At 49.2% G+C, this 26449-nt stretch overlaps 1 protein-coding gene across 1 annotated transcript in view; it reads right to left on the bottom strand.

Annotated features, from left to right (window-relative positions):
* LOC140393469 (uncharacterized) overlaps positions 1-26449 on the bottom strand; it is a 470641-nt gene that overhangs the window by 314204 nt on the left and 129988 nt on the right. The window contains exons 72-83 of the mRNA XM_072479798.1: positions 25930-26050; positions 21751-21929; positions 20976-21122; positions 20446-20573; positions 19293-19426; positions 18321-18415; positions 17056-17215; positions 16610-16629; positions 16335-16356; positions 16212-16239; positions 10802-10883; positions 5690-5857 (exon numbers count right to left, since the gene is read on the bottom strand). Coding sequence (XP_072335899.1) covers positions 5690-5857; positions 10802-10883; positions 16212-16239; positions 16335-16356; positions 16610-16629; positions 17056-17215; positions 18321-18415; positions 19293-19426; positions 20446-20573; positions 20976-21122; positions 21751-21929; positions 25930-26050 — 1284 coding nt within the window. The remainder of the gene's footprint in view (positions 1-5689; positions 5858-10801; positions 10884-16211; positions 16240-16334; positions 16357-16609; positions 16630-17055; positions 17216-18320; positions 18416-19292; positions 19427-20445; positions 20574-20975; positions 21123-21750; positions 21930-25929; positions 26051-26449) is intronic.

A 26449-nucleotide genomic window follows, 5' to 3' on the forward strand; every position in this document is an offset into this window, starting at 1 on the left:
AAGAACACCAACCACATAAAAAGCACGAGCACGACACCTGGAGGTCAGTAGGTCTGGGGAGAAGGAAGCATGAAAGAGCTGTTGAAACACCACAAGCAGGGAGCCCCCCACGTGCAGAGTGCAAAGACCAAGTTGTAAATAGTGAGTTTAAATAAACAAGCGTTGTACCATATGCAACTGTGTTGGCTCTTCTGTGTGTTAGAACACCCAACACCACATGGTACAGGAGTGGATCGATACCTGCCTACCAACCTGCCATTCTGGACATGGACCACACCGGCAAACCGCAGCCGATGCAAGTCACGGGGAACCTAGGCACCAACTGGAAGCTCTACAGGCAGCGATTTGACCTGTACATCCGTGCCACCGAAAAACAGAATGTCTCGGATGATTCGAAGATTGCAATGCTCCTCTTCTACGCAGGCCCCCACCCAAATGATGTCTTTAATTCACTGGTGTTCGAGGAAGGCGAAAACCAGGCCAAATATGACACGGTCATCCTCAAAATGGACCAGCACTTTCAAACTGAAGTAAACGAAACTTTCGAAAGATACATCTTTCAGCAACGCCTGCAAGGTAAGGAGGAGCTTTTTCAACCCTTTTTGACGCACCTCCGGATTCTGGCGCAGTCCTGCGGTTACGGCACCACCACAGAGTCCATGATCAGGGACCAGATTGTTTTTGGCGTTGCCTCCAGTGGCCTACGCCAGCAGCTTCTTAAAATAAAGAGCCTCACCTTAGCGTCTGCTGTGGAAGCCTGTGTCCTCCATGAGAATGCTGCCTGCCGTTTTGCCCGATTTCAGGCGTCCGAGTTGGCACGGAGGGGGTCCCCAGCCGTCGAATCGGCAAGCCAGGCCGCCCACGACGTTGAACGCATCCAGGCCGTCGATTTCTTCCCGCCCCACGGCCCGGACGACAGCGGCCGCTTCCCGCGCTTTTCGCGGTCTCCCGCGCAGGTGCGCGCCAAGAATAACGGCCACAACGAGGGACGCACTGCGCAGGCGCGCCCACCGCAAGATCGCACTGCGCATGCGCAGTGGCGCAACGAACGCCGTGACGTCATGACGTGCAGCAAGTGTGGAGGTCTACACTTAAAAGGGCAATGTCCTGCAAAATACCAACAGTGCAACAGATGTGCCATGATAGGCCACTACGCAGCCCGCTGTCGTGCGGCTCAACCCATGGATCCGGCGCATCCTCGACAACCTCGCACACGAGTCAGGACCGTCCAGCCCACGCATCAAGACTTCCAGTTAAGTGATGCAGATGACCAGGATGACTTCAGAGTTGCCGTCATTGATGTCAACAAGGTCAATGCCATCAATCCAGACGATGAGTGGTGTGCCACCCTGACGGTCAACCGATCGCGCGTCGCCTTCCGTCTGGACACCGGCGCATCCGCCAACCTGATTGCTTACTCTGCAGTCCAGGCCATGAAGGTCAAACCACTCATCACACCATCCCGGCTTAAGATGGTTGACTATAACGGGAACGTTATCCCGTCCGTAGGATCTTGCCAGCTACAGGTGACTCACAAGAGGTACACGGCCACACTCCCCTTCGAAGTTGTGGGCTCATCAAAGGACTCGTTACTGGGCGCACAAGCGTGTAAGGTCCTTCACCTGGTACAGCGCATCATGTCTCTCTCTCCAGATGAGATATCCGACTTCCCGGATGCTGAGTTCCACGCGAATCTCCATTCCCTCCTCGCTCACAACCAGGAGGTTTTTGAAGGCATGGGGACATTGCCACACACGTACAAGATTCGACTCAGACCGGACGCCATCCCTGTCGTTCACGCACCTCGCAGGGTTCCTGCGCCTCTCAAAGACCGCCTCAAGGCACAACTGCAGATTCTTCAGGACCAAGGGGTCCTATCCAAGGTCACGGAGCCCACGCCATGGGTCAGCTCCATGGTCTGTGTAAAGAAGCCCTCTGGCGAGCTCCGTATATGTATAGATCCAAAAGATCTGAACAACAACATCATGCGGGAACACTATCCCATCCCGAAACGAGAAGACCTCACCAGCGAGATGGCGCGAGCCAACATATTCACTAAATTGGATGCGTCCAAAGGATTCTGGCAGATCCAACTGGACCCGGCCAGCCGAAGACTATGCACATTCAACACCCCTTTTGGCAGATTCTGCTACAACCGGATGCCATTCGGCATCATTTCGGCATCTGAAGTATTCCACCGCATTATGGAGCAGATGATGGAAGGCATCGAAGGGGTACGTGTATATGTGGACGATATCATCATTTGGTCCACCACTCCGCAGGAACACATGCATCGTCTTCGACGTGTCTTCACCCGCATACGGCAAAATGGCCTGCGTCTCAACCGTGCGAAGTGTGCTTTCGGCCAGACGGAGCTGAAATTCCTCGGGGACCACATCTCAAGGTCCGGGGTCCGTCCCGATGCAGACAAGGTTAGCGCCATCACAGCCATGCCACGACCGGCTGACAAGAAGGCTGTCTTAAGATTCCTGGGCATGGTCAACTTCCTTGGGAAGTTCATTCCCAACCTGGCTTCTCATACAACAAACATGCGCCATCTCGTAAAAAAATCGACGGAATTCAACTGGCACCAGTCGCATCAGCAGGAATGGGAGGAGCTCAAGCACAAACTGGTCACGGCACCAGTGCTGGCCTTCTTTGACGCGACTCGCCCTACAAAGATCTCAACAGACGCCAGCCAATCTGGTATTGGAGCGGTACTCCTGCAAAAAGACAGCACGTCATCATGGGCCCCGGTTGCGTATGCCTCACGAGCCATGACCCCTACCGAACAGCGCTACGCGCAAATCGAAAAAGAATGCCTGGGCTTGTTAACTGGACTGGACAAGTTCCACGACTATGTGTATGGCCTGCCACGATTCACGGTCGAAACTGACCACCGCCCCCTGGTCAACATCATTAACAAAGACCTGAACGACATGACTCCTCGCCTCCAGCGCATCTTACTCAAACTCAGGAGGTACGATTTTGAACTGATCTACACTCCGGGGAAGGAACTCATAGTGGCGGACACTCTTTCCCGAGCAGTGAGCACACCACCAGATGCGGAGGGGTTCGTGCGTCAAATTGAGGCACACGTGACTCTGACAGCAGCAAATATGCCAGCTGATGATCCTTGTCTGGCCCACATACGCGCAGAGACGGCGACTGACCCTCTGCTGCAGCGAGTGATGCGCCACATGACGGAAGGGTGGCTAAAAGGGCAGTGCCCCCAGTTTTATAATGTGCGAGATGATCTCACCAATATAGACGGGGTCCTTATGAAATCGCATAGGATCGTCATTCCACACAGTGTGCGCCAGATGATTCTTCGTCAACTACACGAAGGCCACTTGGGTGTCGAAAAATGCAGACGAAGGGCCCGGGCGGCGGTATATTGGCCGGGTATTAATGAAGACATAGCCAACATGGTGCTCAACTGCACAACCTGTCAGAGGTTTCAGCCGGCGCAACCTCCGGAAACACTTCTACCACACGAGATGGTGACGTCCCCCTGGGCGAAGGTGGGTGTTGACCTATTTCACGCGCTCGGCAGAGATTACATTGTTATTATAGACTACTTCTCAAACTACCCGGAAGTCATGCCTCTCCATGATCTGACGTCGTCCGCAGTCATTGGGGCCTGCAAGGAAACGTTTGCTCGCCATGGCATTCCAAGGACTGTCATGTCAGACAATGGACCTTGTTTTGCCAGCCGTGAATGGTCGTCCTTTGCCGCAGCATATGGTTTCACTCATGTGACATCCAGCCCTCTGCATCCACAATCGAACGGGAAGGCTGAAAAGGGTGTCCACATAGCAAAGCGGCTCCTGTGCAAGGCGGCTGATGCCGGATCGGACTTTAACCTTGCCTTGCTGGCCTATCGATCGGCCCCGTTATCCACGGGCCTCTCGCCAGCGCAGCTACTAATGGGTCGCTCCCTCAGGACGACGGTACCTTCCGTCCTGGCACCGACAACAGACCATGAGGCGGTTCTTCGGGACATGCAACTGCAGCGTGATCGCCAGAAAGGTCGGTACGACACACGAGCGACGGACCTGCCCCCCCTGTCCTCCGGAGACAAAGTACGCGTCCATCAACCGTATGGTGGCTGGTCAGCACCGGCCGAAGTCCTCCGACAAGTGGCTCCCCGCTCGTTCCTGGTTCGCATGCCGGATGGTTCCGTGCGTCGCCGCAATCGGCGCGCCCTTCGCCGACTTCCACGTTCACAGCCACACAACACGCCAGATCCTCAACAGGCTTCCGAGGATGACTTTGTGGAGCTGCCGCACATCACGCCCTTTCCATCGCCACCCATGGCCATGCCTGCACAGCAGCCGGTGGTTCTTGATCCACCCTTAAGGCGGTCAACCCGAATTCGTCGCAAACCCATTAGAATGGACTTATAATACAGTTCATATGTTTAATAAGTTGGACAATTTTACATGATAACCTGTTGTTGTTTATCGTTCCAGCTGTCGTCTGACTGGACAACTGTTCAAAATTTTTTTTCTTCTTCTCTCGTTCGCATTTCTGTTATGTTATGGTACAACTGGATTCATGTGACGCACTCGACATCGCCCCATGTACATAGTTCCGTCATAGACACATGCTGCACACGACACACACACACTCTTAGATGCACTCACGTCACGATCATATTTATTACCACGTAGGCACATATCTTTGTAAAAAGGGGGGATGTCATGATATTCAAACACACACATCATGATGGACACACTAACAGGCAAATCAGAGTACACAACACCACAACCAATCACAGACAAGAACACCAACCACATAAAAAGCACGAGCACGACACCTGGAGGTCAGTAGGTCTGGGGAGAAGGAAGCATGAAAGAGCTGTTGAAACACCACAAGCAGGGAGCCCCCCACGTGCAGAGTGCAAAGACCAAGTTGTAAATAGTGAGTTTAAATAAACAAGCGTTGTACCATATGCAACTGTGTTGGCTCTTCTGTGTGTTAGAACACCCAACACCACACCAGCAACGCAACATGGATTTATGATTTACAAGCACTGAAGGTATATTTGGAGTTGGGCAAACTTAACATCTCGTTGGACATTATTTTCCTATTTTTATATTCTTTTATTTATGCATGTAGGGAATGGTTGTCAACATGTTGCTTCTGAAATATATATCATAGAATCCCATCAACAAGAGAATTGCTTTGAAGGGAGTACCACTCTAAACATTGACTTTGTTCTCTCCCAACAGTTGATGCCAGACATGCTGAGGTTTCCTCGTATTTCCTGCTTTTATTATATTTTATGAAGCTGCAGCATTTTGAGGCTCCCAGGAAGTTTGCAAATTAGGTTCTGGGAGGACACATTTTCCCTGCTTCCATGACTTAGCGCAGCTAGAGCAGCCTGCTTTCGTAATATTAATAGTCTTAAACACACTGCTCCAATAAGAGATACTCAAGCCGTGAGCCAATCCATGACAGGTGGACAGGCCACATATCATTCAAATCAGGAATACCACATTTACATAAAAACAAACACTGCAGGATGCAGGAGATCTGAACTACAAACAGGAAGTGCTGGGAAACCTCAGCACTTTTACCAACTGAAGATTTGACAAAACTGTGAAATAAATTGGACACACTATCAACACAGATGTGGATATTTTTGCTTGTTTTCAATTACTCACGATGAATAATTAATTACCTTGTTGTTGAACTTGTCCAGTGCCTCATTTAAAGTGGTTCTGTTAATTTTCCGAACAAAAACTATCAGTGCTATTTCATTTGACCTATTCAGTGCCTTTGGACCAATGAAACACTGAAATATACCTGCCAAGGCATCACTGTTTAATCCTGAAAGCAGCCGATCAGTCTGAAAAGAAATGCATTTAGAAGAAATAACACATGTGAGACAAAGGCATCCTAGTGCAATGATGCAAAATATCTCCAATTTTCTTTACATCAAGCGTTTGGAGCAATCTCAGGTGCACCTTATAAAACCAAGTATGATATTGAGCCACAAAAGGAGATATGAGATCTTATGCAAAGAGAAAGGTTTTAAGCACTGCATCAAAAGGAGGGGAGCGAACTAGAGAGGCAAACAGGTACAGGTATGCTATTACAGAGATTGGGCCACAGGTGACTGAAACAACAAAGAATGGCCACCAATGGCGGAGTGATTAAAATCTGGGATGGGAAAACAAAGAGGCCAGAATTAGAGGGGATGTGCAGGGTAGGTGGATTGGCCACGCTAAATTGCCCCGCAATTGGAAATAATGATGTAGGCACTCCAAATTTTTTTAAAAATAGGAGGTTAGAAGTTCAACTTGGGTTGCATGTGACAACATGGTTGTGAACAAACTAGCTTAATCTCAGCCTACACAGCTATAAATAACAATGAAACAGAACATCCGGAGATCTTGTTCATCGTGGCCGGGGATTTCAACCAGGCCAACCGCAAGTGAGTACTTCCAAAATTCCATCAACACATCCCCTGTCCCACCAGGGCGCCAACCCTCTCGATCACTCCTACACAAAAATCAAGGGTGCCGACCGATCCATCCCCTACCCGCATTTCGGAAAATTGGACCATAAGACGGTGCTCCTTCTCCCGGCATACAAGCAGAAACCTAAGCGGGAGAATCCAGTTAAGAAGGTCATGCAGTGCTGGTTCAAGAGCACCTACATGACTGCTTGGAGTCAGTGGACTGTTCCATATTTGAGAACTTAGCAACCAACCTAAATGAATATACCATCACCATCACAGACTTTATCAGCAAATATGTAGAAGACTGCGTGCCAAAGAAAGTAATAGGTACATTCCCCAACCGGAAGCCATGGCTTAATCGGGAGATTGACTCCCTACTGAAGGCCAGGTCTGAGGCGTTCAAGTCAGGTGACCCTGATCAATACAAGAAATCCAGATTCGACCTCCAAAAAGTCATCAGGGATGTCAAGAGACAATATCAGACCAAGTTCGATACACAGATTAATGTCACAGACTCTCGTCGGTTGTGGCAAGGCTTAAACAACATAATGGGCTACAAAGTGAAGCCGAGCAGAATCTCCAGCAGCAGCACATTCCTCCCCAATGAACTCAATGCATTCTATGCTCGGTTCGAGCAGGAAACCATCAAACCGCTGTCAACTGCCCCGGCAGCCCCAGACACACCCATATCCCCCGTCACAGCTTCCGAAGTCAAATCGGCCTTCTTGAAAGTGAGCCCTCGGAAGGAAAGGGTCCTAGCGGGGTCCCTGGTCGTGAACTCAGATCCTGCATGGACCAGCTGGCAGATCTGATCATGGACATCTTCAACCTTTTCTTACTCCATTCCGAGGTCCCCATGTGCTTCAAGAAGACCATCTTCATACAAAGAAGAACCAGGCAACGTGCCTCAATGACTATCGTCCAGTGGCCTTGGCATTGATCGCAATGAAATGCTTTGAGAGGTTGTTCATGAGGCACATCAACTCCATCCTGCCAGAATGCCTAGATCCACTGCAATTCGCTTACTGCCACAACCGGTCCACAGCAGGCGCCATCTCCCTGGCCCTACACTCATCCTGGAACATCTCAACAACAAGGACTCCTACATCAGACTCTTATTTATTGACTACAGCTTCGCCTTCAACACCATAATCCCAGCCAAGCTCATATCAAAGCTCCAAAACCCAGGACTTGGCTGCTCACTCTGCGACTGGATCCTCGCCTTAGACCAAAATCATGGAGGATAAACAACAACACCTCCTCCATGATAGTCCTCAATACCGGGGCCCCGCAAGATTGCGTACTTAGCCGCTACTATTATCTCTGTACACACACGACTGTGTGGCAAAATTTGGCTCCAACTCCATCTACAGGTTTGCTGACGACACGACTGTAGTCGGTCGGATCTTGAACAACGATGAGTCAGACCACTGGAGGGAGATAGAGAACCTAGTGGAGTGGTGTAACGACAGCAATCTCTCCCTCAATGTCAGCAAAATTAAAGAGCTGGTCATTGACTTCAGGAAGCAAACACCCCTGCCCGCATCATTGGGACCAAGTGGAGATGGTTGACAGCTTCAAATTCCTAGGTGTGCACATCACCAACAATCTGTCTTGGTCCACCCACGTTGATACTACGACCAAGAAAGAGCAACAGGGCCTATACTTTCTCAGGAAACTATGGAAAGTCGGCATGTCCACATTGACTCTCACCAACCTTTACAGATGCACAATAGAATGCATCCTATCGGGCTGCATCACAGCCTGGTGCAGACTCCACACAGACAGTGACCCAAGCCGGGAATCGAATCTGGGATCCTGGGGCTGTGAAGCTATGTATTTCCATTATGTATTTTATGTTTGCCCGTTGTATTTTCTTTTCATGTACGAAATGATCTGTCTGAACTGTACGCAGAATACCTTTCACTGTACCTCAGTACACGTGACAATAAACTGCTCGGCCCAAGACCGTAAGGAACTACAGACAGTTGGGAGCACCGCCCGGTCCATCACACGAACCCGCCTCCCATCCATTCACTCTGTCTACACCTCCCGCTGCCTTGGGAAAGCGGGCAGCATAATCAAAGACCCCACCTACCCGGCTTACTCACTCTTCCAACTTCTTTCATCAGGCAGCAGAAAATAGAAAGGTCTGAGAACATGCAATAACAGATTCAAAAACAGCTTCTTCCCCGCTGTTACCTAACGCCTGAACGACCGTCTTATGGACTGATCGGAACTCTTCACACATCTTGGGAGAGATTCTCCGACCCCCTGCCGGCGGGACAAGGCGACGCGGGTGGGCTCCGGGGTCCTGGGGAGGGCGCGGGGCGATCTGGCCCCGGGGGGTGCCCCCACGGTGGCCTGGCCCGCGATCAGGGCCCACCGATCCGCGGGCGGGCCTGTGCCGTGGGGGCACTCTTTTCCTTCCGCCTTCGCCACGGTCTCCACCATGGTGCAGGCGGAAGAGACTCCCTCCACAGCGCATGCGCGGGGATGCCGTGAGCGGCCGCTGGCGCTCCCGCGCATGCGCCGCCCGGCAATGTCATTTCCGCGCCAGCTGGCGAGGCGCCAAAGGCCTTTCCCGCCAGCTGGCGGGGCGGAAATCAGTCCGTCGCGGGCCTAGCCCTCAAGGTTTGGGCTCGGCCCCCCAAGATGCGGAGGATTCCGCACCTTTAGGGTGGCGCGATGCCGGACTGATTTGCGCCGTTTTTGGCGCCGGTCGGCGGACATCGCGCCGATTAGGGAGAATTTCGCCCCACATCTACTGAGTCGTACTGCACTCTGTATGCTTCACCCGATGCCAGTGTAGAATCATAGGATTTACAGGATTTACATTGCAGGAGGCCATTCGACCCATCGAGTCTGCTCCCGCCCTTAGAAAGAGCGCTCCACTTAAGCACACATCTCCACTCTGTCCCCATCACCCCACCTAACCTTTTTGGATGCAAAGGCAATTAAGCATGGCCAATCCACGTAACCTGCGTATCTTTGGACTCTTTTGAGGGAACCGGAGTGCTCGGAGGAAACCCATGCAGAAACGGGGAGAATGTGCAGACTCCACACAGACAGTGACCCAAGCCGGGAATCGAACCTGGGATCCTGGGGCTGTGAAGCTATTTATTTCCATTGTGTAATAAGCCACCCGGCTTATTCACTCTTCCAACTTCTTCCATCGGGCAGGAGATACAAAAGTCTGAGAACACCCACCAGCAGATTCAAAAGCAGCTTCTTCCCCACAGTTACTAGACTCCTAAACGACCCTCTTATGGATGGATCTGATCTCTTTACACATCTTCTCAACGGGGTAGAACTGCACTCCCGTCTACTTACCCGATACCTGTGACTAAGTATTTACACAATGTATTTTATCATAGATTATCATAGAATTTACAGTGCAGAAGGAGGCCATTCGGCCCATCGAGTCTGCACCGGCTCTTAGAAAGAGCACCCTACCCAAGGTCAACACCTCCACCTCCACCCTATCCCCACAACCCAGTAACCCCACCCAACACTAAGGGCAATTTTGGACACTAAGGGCAATTTATCATGGCCAATCCACCTAACATGCACATCTTTGGACTGTGGGAGGAAACCGGAGCACCCGGAGGAAACCCACGCACACACGGGTAGGATGTGCAGACTCCGCACAGACAGTGACCCAAGCCGGAATCGAACCTGGGACCCTGGAGCTGTGAAGCAATTGTGCTATCCACAATGCTACCATGCTGCCCTATATTTTTTCTTTTCATGCACAGAATGATCTGTCTGAACTGTACACAGAAAAATACTTTTCACTGTACCTCGGTATACATGACAATAAACAAATCCAACCCAATCCATTGTTAGGCAGGAGGATGGGTTTGGCAGTTGGGGAATGCAGTTTGAAGTGGGGGCTGAAATCTTTGGCCTGTCTTCCCAATATTTCCAGGATTGCCAGAATTGTTATGGCGCAGAAGGAGGCCAATTGGCCCACTGTGGCTGCACTGGCAAATTTAATTGAGTTTCTATTCATCCACTACTTGATGTTGGAAACGCAGTCTGATAACTTAGCAACAGCAGAGAAGTCGAGAGGAGGTTGTGAGGTAGAACTCAGTGTCATCAGCATACAGGTGAAAACAAATGTGATGCTGTCAAATGATGTGGCTGAGGGGCAACAAGCGACCAATACTCCCGTCCATCAGCTCATTCAATTGTATGTTGATCAGAGTGCTCCTAACACTAATAAACCCCGTCATAGAATGGAAAAACTTACAAATTCTTTCTTTTGTCTGACTGCACATTGCCACTGAAATTTCTGAGCGAAACCCACACCATGTCACAGCTTACCTCAGCGCATGCATAGTCTGTAATGTTGAAATTGCAGAGATGGGTCACGTTAACTTCAATCAAGAAATTATTTAGGGCGGAACTGTATAGAGAGAAATAAATCTTCTCTTAGGACATTAACTGCACTGAGGAAAAAATAACAAAATTTCGACTAAACACTCAACATTTCCCATTATTCATAGCTGTCCACACAGTTCAGACGCTGTTCACACAAGATGCTTTGAGTTGAGAGACTTCCAGTTGCGGCTATGCTGAGCTAAGTCGCACGTTCGGCAGCTCCCGCCAGAAACCCACTTTTGGGCTCTTTTGAGGGACCCCAGTGGCATTTGTTCGACGGTTCCCAGTGTGGGAAGGTGACAGTATGATTTCCCCGGCACTGAATGGATTGGGCCAGGAGTGGAGCAGTGAAAAAAGTAATTCTGGTGCAGCGAAAAGTGCAGGGAGTAAAGCTAAGATGGCGGCGGGTGGAGACCAGGCAGCGTGGGCGCAGTGGGCGCAAGAGCAGCAGGAGTTTCTCAAGCGCTGCTTCACGGAATTGAAAGCAGAGCTGCTGGAGCCGATGAAGACTTCAATCAAATAGCTGGTCGAGACCCAGAAGGCCCAAGGGGTGGCGATCCGGGAGGTGCGGCAGAAGGCCTCGGAGAATGAGGACGAGATATTGGGCCTGGCGGTGAAGGTGGAGGCGCAGCATAAGAAATGGCAGGAGAAGTTCGAGGACATGGATAATTGGTCGAGGAGGAAGAATCTGCGGAGGGAGTGGAGGGGTCGGATGCTGGAGCATATGTGGTCACGATGCTGAACACGTTGATGGGCGCGGGTGCCTTCCCGAGGCCCTTGGAGCTGGATGGGGCCCACCGAGTCCTGGCGAGGAGGCCCAAGTCTAACGAGCCGCCGCGGGCGGTATTGGTGCGGTTCCACCGCTTGGTGGACAGGGAATGTGTCCTAAGATGGGCAAAAAAGGAGCGGAGCCGTAGATGGGAGAATGCAGAGGTCCGTATATACCAGGACTGGAGCGCGGAGGTGGCCAAGAAGAGGGCCGGGTACAATTGGGCTAAAGTGGTTCTGCATCGGAAGGGGGTGAAATTCGGGATGCTGCAACTGGCGCGACTGTGGGTCACGGTTTAAGGACCGGCACCATTACTTTGAGACGCCGGAGGAGGTGTGGACCTTTATTCAGGCCGAAAAGTTGGACACGGACTGAGTGTCAGTTGTGAGGGGAGGTCGCGGGGGGGCTACTGTGGTTACTGTGCTTTGGGGCTGTTCTATTCTGTTCTGTATTGTTTCCTTGGGTGCTGGGTGGGGTAGGGTGAAATGGTTCGACGTGGGGGTTTTGTGAGTGTGTGTGTGTGTGGGGGGGGGGGGGGGGGGGAGGAGATGGGAGGCTCGAGGTGGGGGAGCTGGGATTAGGCCGCAAAAGGGAGATGCGCCAGAGGGGGGGCTGGTCTGATGGAAATCGCTGGCTTTTTCCCGGGCTAGGGAAGGAAGGGGGCAGGGCCGGGGGGGGGGGGACGGGCGGTGTTGGAAACTGGTTTGCTGCTGCATTGGCCAAAGGTGAGCTGGAGCTCGGAGTGAGAGTCGGGGCAGGGGTCTGCCGCTGGGGGGAATGGAGAGTGCGGGAGGCACGGGCACGTGGCTGGCCTAGAAAGGGGGATGGTTAATCGGCGGGGGGGGGGGGGGGGGGAAGCCCCTTGATCCGGCTGATAACTTGGAATGTGAGAGGCCTGAATGGGCCGGTCAAGAGGGCCCGTGTGTTCGCGCACCTGAAGGGACTGAAGGCAGATGTGGTTATGCTCCAGGAGACGCATTTGAGGGCGGCAGATCAGGTTAGGCTGAGAAAGGGGTGGGTAGGGCAGGTTTTCCACTCGGGGTTGGACGCAAAGAATCGAGGGGTGCCGATTTTGGTGGGGAAGCCGGTGTCGTTTGAGGCGCTCAACATCGTGACAGACAATGGAGGTAGGTATGTGATGGCGAGTGGTAAGCTGCAGAGGGTGCGGGTGGTATTAGTGAATGTACATGCCCCGAATTGGGACGATGCCGGATTTATGCCGCATGTTGGGCCGGATTCCGGGCCTGGAGGCAGGGAGCTTGATAATGGGGGGGACTTCAACACGGTACTGGATCCAGCATTGGACCACTCCAGGTCCAGGACGGGTAAGAGACCGGCGGCGGCCAAGCTGCTGAGGGGGTTTATGGACCAGATGGGATGAGTGGACCCATGGAGGTTTGTCAGGCCGGGGGCCAGGGAATTTTCTTTTTTTTCCCACGTCCATAAAGCCTACTCCCGGATAGACTTCTTCGTTATGAGCAGGGCACTAATTCCGAGGGTGGAGGGCACGGAGTATTCGGCCATAGCCATCTCAGACCATGCCCTGCATTGGGTGGAGCTGGAGCTAGGGGAGGAGAGGGACCAGCGCCCGCTGTGGCGCATGGATGTGGGCTTGCTGGCGGATGAGGTGGTGAGCGGGCAGATCCGGGGGTGCATTGAAAGCTATCTAGAGGCTAACGATAATGGGGAGGTGCAGGTGGGGGTGGTCTGGGAGGCGCTGAAGGCGGTGATTCGGGGATAGCTAATCTCCACTAGGGCCCACAAGGAGAAGGAGAGGAGAGAGAGGGAGAGATTGGTGGGGGAGATTTTAAGGGTGGATAGGAGGTATGCAGAGGTCCCCGAGGAGGGACTACTCAAGGAGCGACGAAGCCTCCAGGCTGAGTTCGACCTGTTAACCATCAAGAAGGCAGAGGTGCAGTGGAGGAAAGCGCAAGGGGCGGTGTATGAGTACGGGGAGAAGGCTAGCCGGATGTTGGCACACCAGCTTCGGAAGCGGGAAGCAGCGAGGGAGATTGGGGGAGATAGGGATAAAGGGGGGAACACGGTGCGGAGTGCAGTGGGAATAAATGGGATATTTAGAGACTTTTATGAGGGGCTGTAAAGGTCTGAGCCCCCGACGGACGAGGGGTGGATGCGTCGATTTTTGGATCGACAGCTTCCCGAGGGTGGAGGAGGAGCAGATGGCTGGGCTTGGGGCACTGGTAGGGCTGGAGGAGCTGACTAAGGGGCTGGGGAGCATGCAGGCGGGGAAGGCATCGGGGCCAGATGGGTTCCAGGTAGAATTTTACCAGAAGTACATGGACCTGCTGGGCCCTCTATTAGAGAGGACTTTCAATGAGGCGAGGGAGGGGGGGGGGGGGGGGGGGTGCCCTACCCCCGACGATGTCCAGAGCGCTGATCTCGCTGATCTTGAAGCAGGACAAGGACCCATGACAGTGTGGGTCATACAGGCCAATCTCTCACCTCAACGTGGACGCGAAGATGTTAGCAAAGGTGTTGGCTACCAGAATTGAGGACTGTGTCCCGGGGTTATTCACGAGGACCAGACGGGTTTTGTTAAGGGAAGGCAGCTGAATACCAATGTGTGGAGGCTCTTTAACGTAATCATGATGCCTACAGTGGAGGGGGAGGCGGAGATAGTGGCGGTGATGGACGCAGAGAAAGCCTTAAGGGAGTCCAGGAACTGGAGGGGGCTGGTCCGGGGGCGAGGGGGGACACCGGGTATCGTTGTATGCCGATGACCTGTTACTGTATGTGGCGGACCCAGAGGGGGGATGCCTGAGGTGATGCGGATCCTCAGGGAGTTGGGGATACTTTTCCGGGTATAAGCTCAACGTGGGGAAGAATGAGCTCTTTGTGGTATACCCAGGGGACCAGGGAAGGGGGATAGACTTCCACTGAAGAGGGCGCAAAGGAGTTTTCGGTACCTGGGGATCCAGGTGGCCAGGAGCTGGGGGGCCCTACACAAGCTCAACTTGACGAGGCTGGTGGAGCAGATGGAGGAGGAGTTTAAAAGGTGGGATATGCTGCCACTCTCCTTGGCGGGTAGGGTACAGTCGGTGAAGATGACGGTGCTCCCGAGGTTCCTTTTTATATTCCAGTGCCTCCCCATCCTGATCCCTAAGGCCTTTTTCAAGCGGGTCAGTAGGAGCATCATGGGATTTGTGTGGGCGAAAAAGACCCCAAGGGTGAGAAGGGTGTTTCTGAAGCGGAGTAGGGACAGGGAGCTGGAGATGGCATCCTGTGTGGGCACGAATCTGGGAGCGCTGGTGACAGCACCGCTGCCGCTCCCGCCGACTAGGTACACCACGAGTCCGGTGGTGGCGGCGACTTTGAAAATTTGGGGGCAGTGGAGGCGCCACAGGGGTGAGGTAGAGGCTTCGGTTTGGTCTCCGATCCGGGAGAACCATTGGTTCGTCCCGGGGAGAATGCATGGAGGGTTCCTGAGCTGGCACAGGGCAGGAATTAGGAGGATGGGGGACCTGTTTTTAGATGGGACATTTGCGAGCCTTGGGGCGCTGGAGGAAAAATACGGGCTTCCCCCCGGAAATGCCTTCAGGTACATGCAGGTAAGGGCGTTTGTAAGACGGCAGGTAAGGGAGTTCCCACTGCTTCCAGCACTCAGGATCCAGGATAGGGTGCTCTCGGGGGTGTAGGTTGGAGAGGGCAGGGTCTCGGTGATCTACCAGGAGATGCAGGAGGAGGAGGAGACCTCGGTGGAGGAGCTAAAGGGTAAACGTGAGGAGGAGCTGGGGGAGGAGATAGACGAGAGTACGTGGACGGATGCCCTGGGTAGGGTTAATTCGTCCTCCTCTTGTGCCAGGCTTAGCCTGATACAATTTAAGGTTCTTCACAGAACGCATATGGCAGTGGCGAGGCTGAGCAGGTACTTTGGGGTGGAAGACAGGTGTGGGAGGTGCTCGGGGAGCCCGAATCATACCCATATGTTCTGGGTGTGCCCGGCGCTGGATGGGTTCTGGAGGGGTATTGCGAGGACGGTGTCTAAGTTGGTGAACACTCGGGTTAAGCTGAGCTGGGGGTTAGCACTGTTTTTAGATGGGACGTTTGCGAGCCTTGGGCAGCTGGAGGAAAAATTCAGGCTTCCCCCCGGAAATGCCTTCAGGTACATGCAGGTAAGGACGTTTGTAAGACGGCAGGTGAGGGAGTTCCCACTGCTTCCAGCACTCAGGATCCAGGATAGGGTGCTCTCGGGGGTGTGAGTTGGAGAGGGCAGGGACTCGGGGATCTACCAGGAGATGCAGGAGGAGGAGGAGACCTCGGTGGAGGAGCTAAAGGGGGTGTACTTTGTGTTTTCTACTGTGTTTATCATTGCTTAATGGGGGGTTTGTATATTGGGGGAATTCGTGATGTAGTTGTAAGATGTTTATTTATGCGTTCTTTGTTTTTCATTTTTCTGTAAGGGTTTGTTGAAAATATGTAAAAATGTGAATAAAATTATTTAAAAAAAAAAAAAAAAGATGCTTTGAGTCATTTTCTTGTCAAATGCAGACTCGCAACAGCAAGTCGATCGGGTCACAAAAACACGGCCTCATTTGAGAAAAGGTGCTCTCCACAAATTCTTACCTGTTCACGGCTCTGCACATTGTTGTTTCTGTTGAAAAAACAGAAAAGAAACCGGAGTATGCACCAAGAAATTTACTCAAAATAACGGATGAAATCAGCATAAAAAGTAGAGAAAAAACTCACCATTATGTGTCGTATTACCAGGCTATGGAAAAGAATGCACAATAGTATGTTTAGTACTGAACCATCGTCAATTTATATGATAAATGTAGCATCCAAACTATGCACGGTGTTCATATTGTTTTAGGTTTTGAAAATATGTTAACCAATGGCCTTTCAATAAGCCACACAAGCTCAAAAGCAACAATGAAACAATTCAAGAAATAGATTCACCAAAACAGTGGCTTTGAAAACTAATGGGACTGGAAATTGGATTGATGATTGACCCTCTGTCTTACCTGATCATCAGGTCGTAGTTCTGAAAATAAAACAAAATGATTCCTGTTAAAAAGTGCTCATGAAAATGCATCATTATTACTAATCACAGCACATAATTTTGTTAAATAGGACTACAGTTCTGAATCTCAGAAGAAAGAGGAAATATTCCTCAAATGTCACATTCTTTGGCAGACACGTTCATTTTCATTAAATAATGTGTTCATACTTTAATATTTGGCATGTACTATATTGTGAAATTAATAGGCCGGACACTAAGCGTGAACCACCCCAAACGATCTGTCACTGCCTTGGTTGTGCTTTTTCTATGCACTGGCAACCAAACCAAAAGTTCAGAAAGGTTATAAGATTAAAATTAATTCAAAAATATAATGGGAGCTATCACGTACACAGCAAAATGGAACTGATAGTTGAACAAGGTAGTTCCTTGCTTTAGTAAAGCAGTTACCTGACGAATTATCTGGAATTCCTCCTGTCAACCCAAGTCTCCTCACTTCAGTCACAGTGTGTGAGGCCACCCAAACGATGACTACAGTTTCATTCACGCCCTCTTGAAGAGCTTGAAGGTTAATTCCGAGCAAGTCAATCAGATTCAGGGAATTCAGTTTCTAAAGCAGAAAAATCATGTGATAAACGAATTAAGATTTCATGGCTTGGATGAACCTGGCAGCAGATGTCGAGATATAGCGAGATGTACACTGGCTATCAGTATGTTGCAGTATCTTGTACCCTCAGCAGCAATTGACTAGATTAACAAGTATAAGGTACATATTATACTTCTGTCTTGATTTGTACTCTAACCATTTGTGATGCTAGTCACCCCCGGATGTCGTCCTTGTTACTCTACAGGAAGCCTGGTGGTGGACCTAATCTTCACACATTTTTCTCAGCATTTATTCACAAAGAAACATGTTACAAACATGCACCTGATCAACTCCCACCCTAGTTCCAATCCTTTCCTATTCATAGAGGACCATGAATCCCTTGATAATGGCCGTTACGTGCATACAATAAAACATAAACAAATATACTACTACCAATTCTGACAAAATATGCTCGGAATGTGCCTGTTGTGTTTAATATGTAATACCAGAATTGCATAACTTGAGCGATCTCCTCCTGCTGTCATCTAGATCGTGAAGGTCTCATATGTGGTCTCATATGAGCTTGGCCGTTACCCAATAGAAAGAGTAAAATCTGCATTATGTTTCCGTGTTAGTAGTTCAGTTAGAAACAGGTCCTACAGTCCTTTGTTCCCACACTCAAAATACCATTTAGATCATATGTCCACTATCTCAATATTCTTTTGCTACCTTATTTAGAATTTGAAATGGTGCAGCATTTCCAGTGTTCAATATGCAGCCATTCTATTCATTGTATTTTCAATCATATAACAGCAAACGCAATTGTATTTCCCTGTGGTTCTAAAATGGAGAGTTAATTTTACGATGTGGCGATGCCAGCGTTGGACTGGGGTGAGCACAGTAAGGAGTCTTACAACAGGAAGGAGTAGTGCTCCGAAAGCGAGTGTTTGAAACAAGCCTGTTGGAATTTAACCTGGTGTTGTAAGGTTAATTTTATGACATGTCACCAAATAACAGCTCTGTTCCAGGGTAAAAGACTACAGGCTGAAATCGAGCTCTGATGAGATGGGAAAACAAATATGGAACTACTGCCGCGTGGATGCAAATAGGCATTATAATCAGACTTTACCTTTACTTCCTCAGGATTCAGCCCTTTGAAGGTTTCAAAGGCCATGTTAACCCTGTTATTAGCAAATGACTTCAAATCATTAGCTGGAGCACCACCTGAAGAAAACAGAGACATTTTTGAGCTGCTCTCGCATCTTTGGCATTTATTCCATTCATGACAAACCTTCAGGGGATGGCAAGTGCAGAAATGGAGAGAAAGACTAAAAATCCAGGAGAGAATCTTTAGACAGTTACTTGGGAAGCTGACTTATTTATTGCTCAGAGGAATTTTCAATAAGAAGCTATCTGCTGACACATTACATGTTGAAGCAGAATTTTGGGAGAGTTCCTGCAGCACCACACCATCAAGCTCGTTGCTACCACACGTGAGTCTTGAACTGAGCAATTGGAACAAAGTCCCCAGTGGCCCCTCGTGAGTTGGCTAGCCTTTCTCAAATGTTAAAACTGCCCAATCCATATTTAAGGGTACACTCAATGTCATCCTCAGACAGGAATTGCATTCTAATACACTTCCCATTTCCAGTGATGGATTGAGGCTCCTGGAATTCAATTCCATCAAATTGAAAGACAAATAAAAAATTCTAATGCTCATCATTCTCTGGCCTTTCTTGCTTTTCCAGTAGTGTTCATCATCATGTTGTACAAAGGAGTTTTAACAGATTATTTATGTGCATTTCATTAAACAAGAACAGCATTCAACCAGCAACTAATTCAAGGTATAATTAACCCAGCCAAAATCTCACACAAGAAATTCACTGAGTTCACTGTCACAGAGGTTGAATTGCAGGAATATAGCTTAAGGGCCGTTAAGGTTTTGCAATTTGTGCCTTTGAATTACATGTGCAGAGTGTCTCTGTCACGAGAGAATGTGAACTCTAGATCAGACAGAAAGAAACTCCCCTGTTAGTCTTTACTGGTTTACTTTGAAGACTCAAACAGGATGATGTGATTCCTTGTCAGCCCTTTTACTTACCAACATATGCCTTTATCAGCTGGAAGTAGGGGATCGGATTACTTTGCTGAGAATTCAGCGCATTGCGTGCCTGACTGTAAAGCAAGTTCTTCTTTGACTGCGTACACATAGAAAGATCCAGAGTTCCTGCATCCCTGTGGGAGAACATTTACAATGTTAATGTTTTTCAGTATCTCTGCACAAAGGTAAACTACTGCAGTACCTTGCCAAGCATAATCATGGACCAATATATGATAGGGTTGCTAATGCCCTCTGAGGCAAAAACAAGCAAAACAAAAGTGGTTAACTTGAAGAGGTTGGCGGAGGAGCTCCCCAGTGAATAGTGTTTGGGACCTTGCTTTTCTAACTGAGGCTTTAGTGTACAGTGTCTTGCTTTAATGATGTCCTTCTTCTGCAATAACTGTGTGATTCTGTGAAGTGGTTGGATCAGTGAGAGAGGAACAGAGGAATTTTTGAACGAGTGTCTTCTTTCCTTTATTGGTTGATGCAGCGGGGATCAGAGCAGAGGGCTTATGCAGGAAATGTATAAAGCACTAGTTCTAGGCCACATGTATACATTTATGATTATTAGACAAAGAATGTGAATGCACTTGATAAGACATTTTTCAAGGTTGGAGATGTTTGGTCAGGAGGATTAATTGGATAAGCTGGAGTTGTATTCTTTGGAAGAGAGGTCGCAGAGGGTGAATTCAATTCATGTGTACAAAATTGTGCGGGCCCAGATAGCAGGGCCCATTTCTATCAAAAGAAACGCTAGAATAAGGGGTATGGATTTAATGCAATTATTAGGAGGATTAGAGGAGGGATGATGGCAAATGTTTTCTCCCAGAGGGTGCTGGGGTTGGGAACTCACTCCCTGAAAGAGCAATGGAGGCGGAAGCCCACACAGTATTTAAAAAATATATTTTAATACGTATTTTAAACGTAAAATACAAGGTTATGGTTCAAGAGCTGGAAAGTGGAGTTAGTCTTTTTCTGCTGGAACAGACACTCAGAGCCAATTGGCCTCCAGTGCTATCAATTTCTCTGATTCTATGATTGTTTACTTTACAATTACATTGCCCTGAGATTTTAACTAACTAACTTTGAAAATGAAGGAAATCATCACATTTCACTCATCAGGGAACTAGTAATAGAAAGGTGCAACATTTACGTCAAGTTGGAAATTGTCGACAGCTGCAGTTCATCCAGAGTGCATAACTTGGCTCCACCGATAGCTTTCAAAGAAACTGCATTTAGAATGCCACCTAACTGAAGGAATCTTGTAACAATGGATTGCACCTATAGAAAGAGATGTGAAGTCCAGTTTATAACTCAGTCTGACAAAGCAGCATCTAACAAGTTAAGAAGTTTCCTTTTGATGGTAATGCACCTCAAATTTTGAACAAACAAAAACATTCCTGTAATTAGAAAACATGTATCAATAAAACTCTTTAATTATACCCCACATATCCGTATTCTCAAATGTTAATGGCACCATTCCCATTAATTAAAACTCCAACCAATTTCTTGATTCTAGTTGATGTAAGCAGCTTTTGGTTTAAACTGACCCAAGAAGGACCTTGCCTCAAGAAAGGCCACAGTCTTAAATACTTCAGCCTCCATTTAGAGATATTGCTTATGACCCAGTCACCCAATACACAACACAACATTTTGACGTTAATATTCTCTTTGTTTCTGTACCGTGGTATTTTCCAAATGTTGCACCATCAATGCAGCAAGTGTATCAACTTGAGTGATATTCCAGCTGCTGACATCTGAAGCATTAAACACAGTGGATATGTTCCCCAGCAGTCGAATTTGCTTTTCTGGTAGCCCATTGGGGTAAATCTGTTTCAGGAAATCCAAAATGAGAAATATCAAACAGTTGATATGCAGTCAGCTTTCATTTCCACTTTATATCATCAGAATTGAGCAACAATTGATCTCTTGTTATATTTGTAAAACCTTGACCAGACCATCTCCAGGGTTTGCGCAGTTAATTTCAAAAAAGGGCTTCAGCAACTCGTGTGCCATTATTCCCTTTTCCTGTTCAATTCCCACTGGAGAGATGAGAGCACATAATCAAAACTTATCATTCAGCGCAGCACTGAGGAAATCTTGAATTGTCGCGTGTATCGAACTTGGGAAGGAGGAGATATTCCGAGGTCTCTTATGTGCATTCTCAAGTGCATGCAAAAGATCCTGTGATTCCATATGAAAAGCAGCACTGGAGTTCTTAAAGATTCCTGGCTAATACTCAGTCCTCTGTCAACATCACTAAAATAAAATAGGTAATCAGGAGTTTCATTGCTACTTGTTATACTTTGTGAAAAGTGGCTGTCATGTTCTCCGCCATTATCACATCACTGCAACTGAAAACAGTCGTCATTTGCTGCGGAACGCGATGGGAAAGTTAGTGAAAAGCTGGATCTTAAGGCAAGGTACTTTATTATGATTTTACATCAACTTTTCTTACCCGCAATAGTCTCTGTTTCAGAACTCTCAGCTGAATACGATCAAAGGCAAGAGATCCCAGTCGGAGGACATTGTCTTTCAGCACAAGATCACTCAAACAGATGTCCAACTGGGCCGTATTGTAGATTGCAGGTGTCAGGTCATTAATGTCTTCTGCTATTATTATTCCCTTTGTACAGTCTGCAAGCACAAGATTCTTTTAGTGTAATATTTCAATTCACTGTTAATTTCACGCTTTCATTTTTTTTAGAAACTATTTTATGAAGGCATTTATTATTTTAACGATCAGGTTTCAACAAGAACAAAACAATATAACCAACACACCGCCCCCCCCCCCCCCCACACTAATGGCTTAATTTTTCTCAAAGAAGTTGATGAACGGCTGCCACCTCCGGGCAAACCCCAACAGCGATCCCCTCAAGGTGAATTTAATTTTGCCGTGTCTGAAAAACCATGCCATGTCGCTAACCCATACCCCCGACTTCGGGAGTTCCGAGTCCCTCCATCCTAATAGGATCCGTCTCCGGGCCGCCACCAGTGAGGCAAAAGACAGGACTTCAGCCTCTCTCACCCCCTGGGCTCCCGGATATTCCGACATACCAAAGATCGCCACCTCTGGACTCAGTACCACCCTCGCTTTTCTCCCTCTGACACGATGTCAGCAAACCCCTACCAGAAACACCTCAGTCTCGGACATGCCCAAATCATAGGGACATGGTTCGCAGGATCCCTCCGCACAATGCCCACACCAAACCTCCAGCCCCTAAAAGAACCTGCTCATCCGGGTCACCGTTATGTGCACCCTGTGGACCACCTTGAATTGTATCAGCTCTTTTTCGTATAGGGAGACTTCTAAGAATAGTGGTGGGTTTTCAACAACACCTGCCAGACCCTAGACGCTCTCTGTGCCATTGCCAATGGCTCTATAGTCAGGGCATACAGCAGGTGCGAATGTGGACACCCCTGCCTGGTCTCCCGGTGCAGCCTAAAATAGTCTGAACTCACCCAATTCATTCGGACACTCACCACCAGTGCCTGGTTCAACAACTGAACCCAGTCCACAAATCCCTGTCCAAACCCAAACCGCCCCAGGATCTCCCATAGGTATTCCCACTCCCTCGATCAAAGGATCTCTATGTGTCCGAATCAAAATAAACTCCCCCATGACCATTGCCTTCAGTGTCTCCCATGCCGAAACCTCCCCCATATCATTAATCTCCACATATCCCCGGATGGCCTTCCTCACCCGCTCACATACCTCTTCCTCCGCCAACAGCCCCACGTCAAGCCTCCACTGCAGGCGCTGGGCCCCCCCTTTGCGCACCCGTCGGTCCACCCACTGCGGGGCAGGTCCGACACCACAATTGCCGAATACTCAACATCAACCACCCCCGCCAACAACGTCTTACCAAACACAAAAAAGTCAATTCGGGAGTACACCTTGTGCACATGGGAGAAGAATGAAAATTCTTTCGCCCTCGGTCTCCCAAATCTCCACGGATCCACCTCCCCGTGTGCTCCATTAATCCCCAGAGTTCCTTAACTATTGCCGACACCCTCCCCGACCTCAAGATCCCCTCCCCCAATTAAACGATGGGAGTCCAGGTGGGTGATCCTCCCCAGAACGCGCCTCATAAATTCGACGTTGTCCCAGGTCGGGGCATAAGTTTTCACTGACATCCCCACCAATTTCCCGCTCACCATAACATACCTCCCCAGAGTCCGCCACTATGCTTCCCACTTCAAACGCCATCCGCTTATTGATCAAAATCGACACCCCCTTCATTTTAGAGTCCAATTCAGAGTGAAATACCTGCCCTACCCATCCCTTCCTCAGTGTAGTCTGGTCCCACACCTTCAGGTGAGTCTCCTGTAGCATGGCCACATCCGCCTTCAATCGTTCTAAATGAGCGAACACACGGGCCATTCAACCCTCGCACGTTCCACGTGATCAGCCTGCTCGGGCTCGGGGGGGGCACCCGACCCTCCCTTTGCCGATCAACCATAGCCCCTATTGGGCCAGCCTCCAGCCGCGTACCACACGTCCGTAGGCCCGCCCTCGGGCGCCCAACGTCATCGATCCTCCTCCTTTTACCTTTTAGAAGCTCTTTCCCTGTCAGCAATACATCCCTGCCCCCCCGCCAAATCTCCCAACAACAACCCCTACCCCATCCCCTCACAAACCTTCTGCTCACCCCCAACGGTGCGTCCGTGAACACGCCTGCTCAGATAGCCTGGCAGCCCCCGTCCATGGCGCTCAGCATCCTACCCCCCACTGATTATCCTGCCCCACCGTCCTCCCAACCCGCTAGTGCAAACAATAACAACCCCTCCCCAAGCCCAATCGAACAGATCAACACCCCATCTTCCAAAAAAGAACAGAAACAAACCTGAAGCAAAACAATGGCCCCAAACACAAATTAAACACAGCGCCAAAGCATCTCCACCAAAGTTCAATGTCCTCCTTCTGCCAGTCCATTGTCTGTGAAAAATGTCATCGCTTCCTCCGACGTCCTGAAGTATTGTAACTGGCTATCATAGGTCACCCACAAACCTGCCAGATAGAGCATCCCGAACTTCACCCACTTCTTGAAGAGGGCCGCCTAGGCCTTATGAAGCTCGCTCTCCTCTTGGCCAACTCTGTACCAGGTCCTGATATGCTCGAAGTTCACTGCCCTCCCAGGTGCAGCGCCTAGTCTGCCTGGCCCACCTCAAGATCAGCTCCTTGTTCAGGGAACAGAGCTATCACACTGTCATCGTCCTCGGCAGCTCGTTCCCCTGGGACTTCCTCATTAGCGCACTATGCTAAGAGGACATGCAAATACTCCCTCCCCCAGCAGCTTCTCCAGCATCCCCCCCACATACCCGCTGGTGTCAGCTCCCTCACTTCCCTCCAACAGGCCCACAATCCTAATGTTCTGTCCGCGGAACTGGTTCTCCAGGTCTTCGACTTTCTCCTGGAGCCGCCTCTGCTGATCCTGCAACAGTCCCACCTCCGCTGCTATCTAGGCGAGCTGTTCCTCGTGTTCCCCCGCCATCTCCTTCATCTTCTGGATCGCCTGACCCTGGGTCTACAGCTTCGTCTCCAGGCGATCGATCACCACCTTAATCGCGTCCACCGCCCAGGCCGGGAACTCCAGATCCCCTTTGCGTTGCTTGGTGAACGTCCCATTCAGGAAGCCCACCAGCTGCCCTGTTGACCACTGAGCTGGCAGGGCCACTCCACAATTTCACTCTTTAATAAGGCAATTTATGGATTATTGACTGAAAAAGGACACTGATCAATGCTGTGGTGATGTGCATCAATGTAAATGCATGTAGGCTAGCTAGACACTAGATGGAGCACCAGAAACATCACACACACTCAGTCAATAGATCAGTTAGATAGGACACGACCAATAGACATTCACAATACACAAGGAGGTGACACGACCACAAGGGGCATTACACCAACTCATATATAAAGGACACCACACACATGATCTGCCTCTTTCCAGTGGAGACAGTCAGTGAGTACAGACACAGGGTTGATTCAATATTACACCCACCACGTGGGTTGCAACAGCTGGTTACTCAGTCTGGGTAGCTATAGTAGGATTAGCAGTAGTGTCGAACCCGAGTAATAGAAGTGTAAATAGTTTAATAAACGTGTTGAAGTTATCTTCACGTCTGAACCTTCCTTTGTCAAGTGCACCACAAGGAATCCGCTTATGTTACACCTACAACATAACAAATCTAATGCTGCAGTTGATAAAGGGCTTTTTTCTCATCATCTACAGTGAAAGTAATTACAGGTTACTTTTCTTGTCACCTAATGACAAGAGAACACTTAACTCACGGTGACATGGATGTTCTCCATAAACATGCTCTGCATTGCAAATTATTGTCAGTTGTATACAAATTGTTGTGTCATGTTGAGACCTTCCACTCTATGAACAGCAGATAGGTTTAGCTGTGTGTGTACCAAATGTTGCAGTCTGATCTTAAACATCAGACATGTCCCATTGTTCAAATGTATATGGAACAATCAAATGGATTGAAAGCCCATTACATCCCCTTGTTCCATTTGATGCTCATGAACTGAGGCTGCAGAATATTCATAAAAGACAAGTCCTGTCCTCTTGTAAACAAGATATCATCTATACACAATATTTCTTTTATATTTATTCTGATTACATACTTATCGTATTGTTTGATGTAATTCGCAAATTAAGTTGATTTATGAATATCAGAACATCATTGGGGGGCCTCAAACGTTTTGTTTTCTTGATAAACTTTGGAAGAGCTTCAATCAGGACAACCTGCATGGGACAAAATGCAATGCTTAAAAAATACTCTTCATGCTTCCTGGGCCACCAGCAGTAGCATCTGCAAGAACATCTTGGCAGCACGGTAGCACAAGTGGATAGCACTGTGGCTTCACAGCGCCAGGGTCCCAGGTTTGATTCCCTGCTGGGTCACTGTCTGTGCGGAGTCTACACATTCTCCCCTTGGTTGTGTGGGTTTCCTCCGGGTGCTCTGGTTTCCTCCCACAGTCCAAAGACGTGCAGGTTAGGTGGATTGGCCATGATAAATTGCCCTTAGTGACCAAAAAGGTTAGGAGGGGTGATTGGATTACGGGGATAGGGTGGAAGTGATGGCTTAAGTGGGTCGGTGCAGACTCGATGGGCCGAATGTCCTCCTTCTGCACTGTATGTTCT

The sequence above is a fragment of the Scyliorhinus torazame genome, chromosome 17, assembly GCF_047496885.1.
Source record: "Scyliorhinus torazame isolate Kashiwa2021f chromosome 17, sScyTor2.1, whole genome shotgun sequence".
Classification (NCBI taxonomy): domain Eukaryota; kingdom Metazoa; phylum Chordata; class Chondrichthyes; order Carcharhiniformes; family Scyliorhinidae; genus Scyliorhinus; species Scyliorhinus torazame.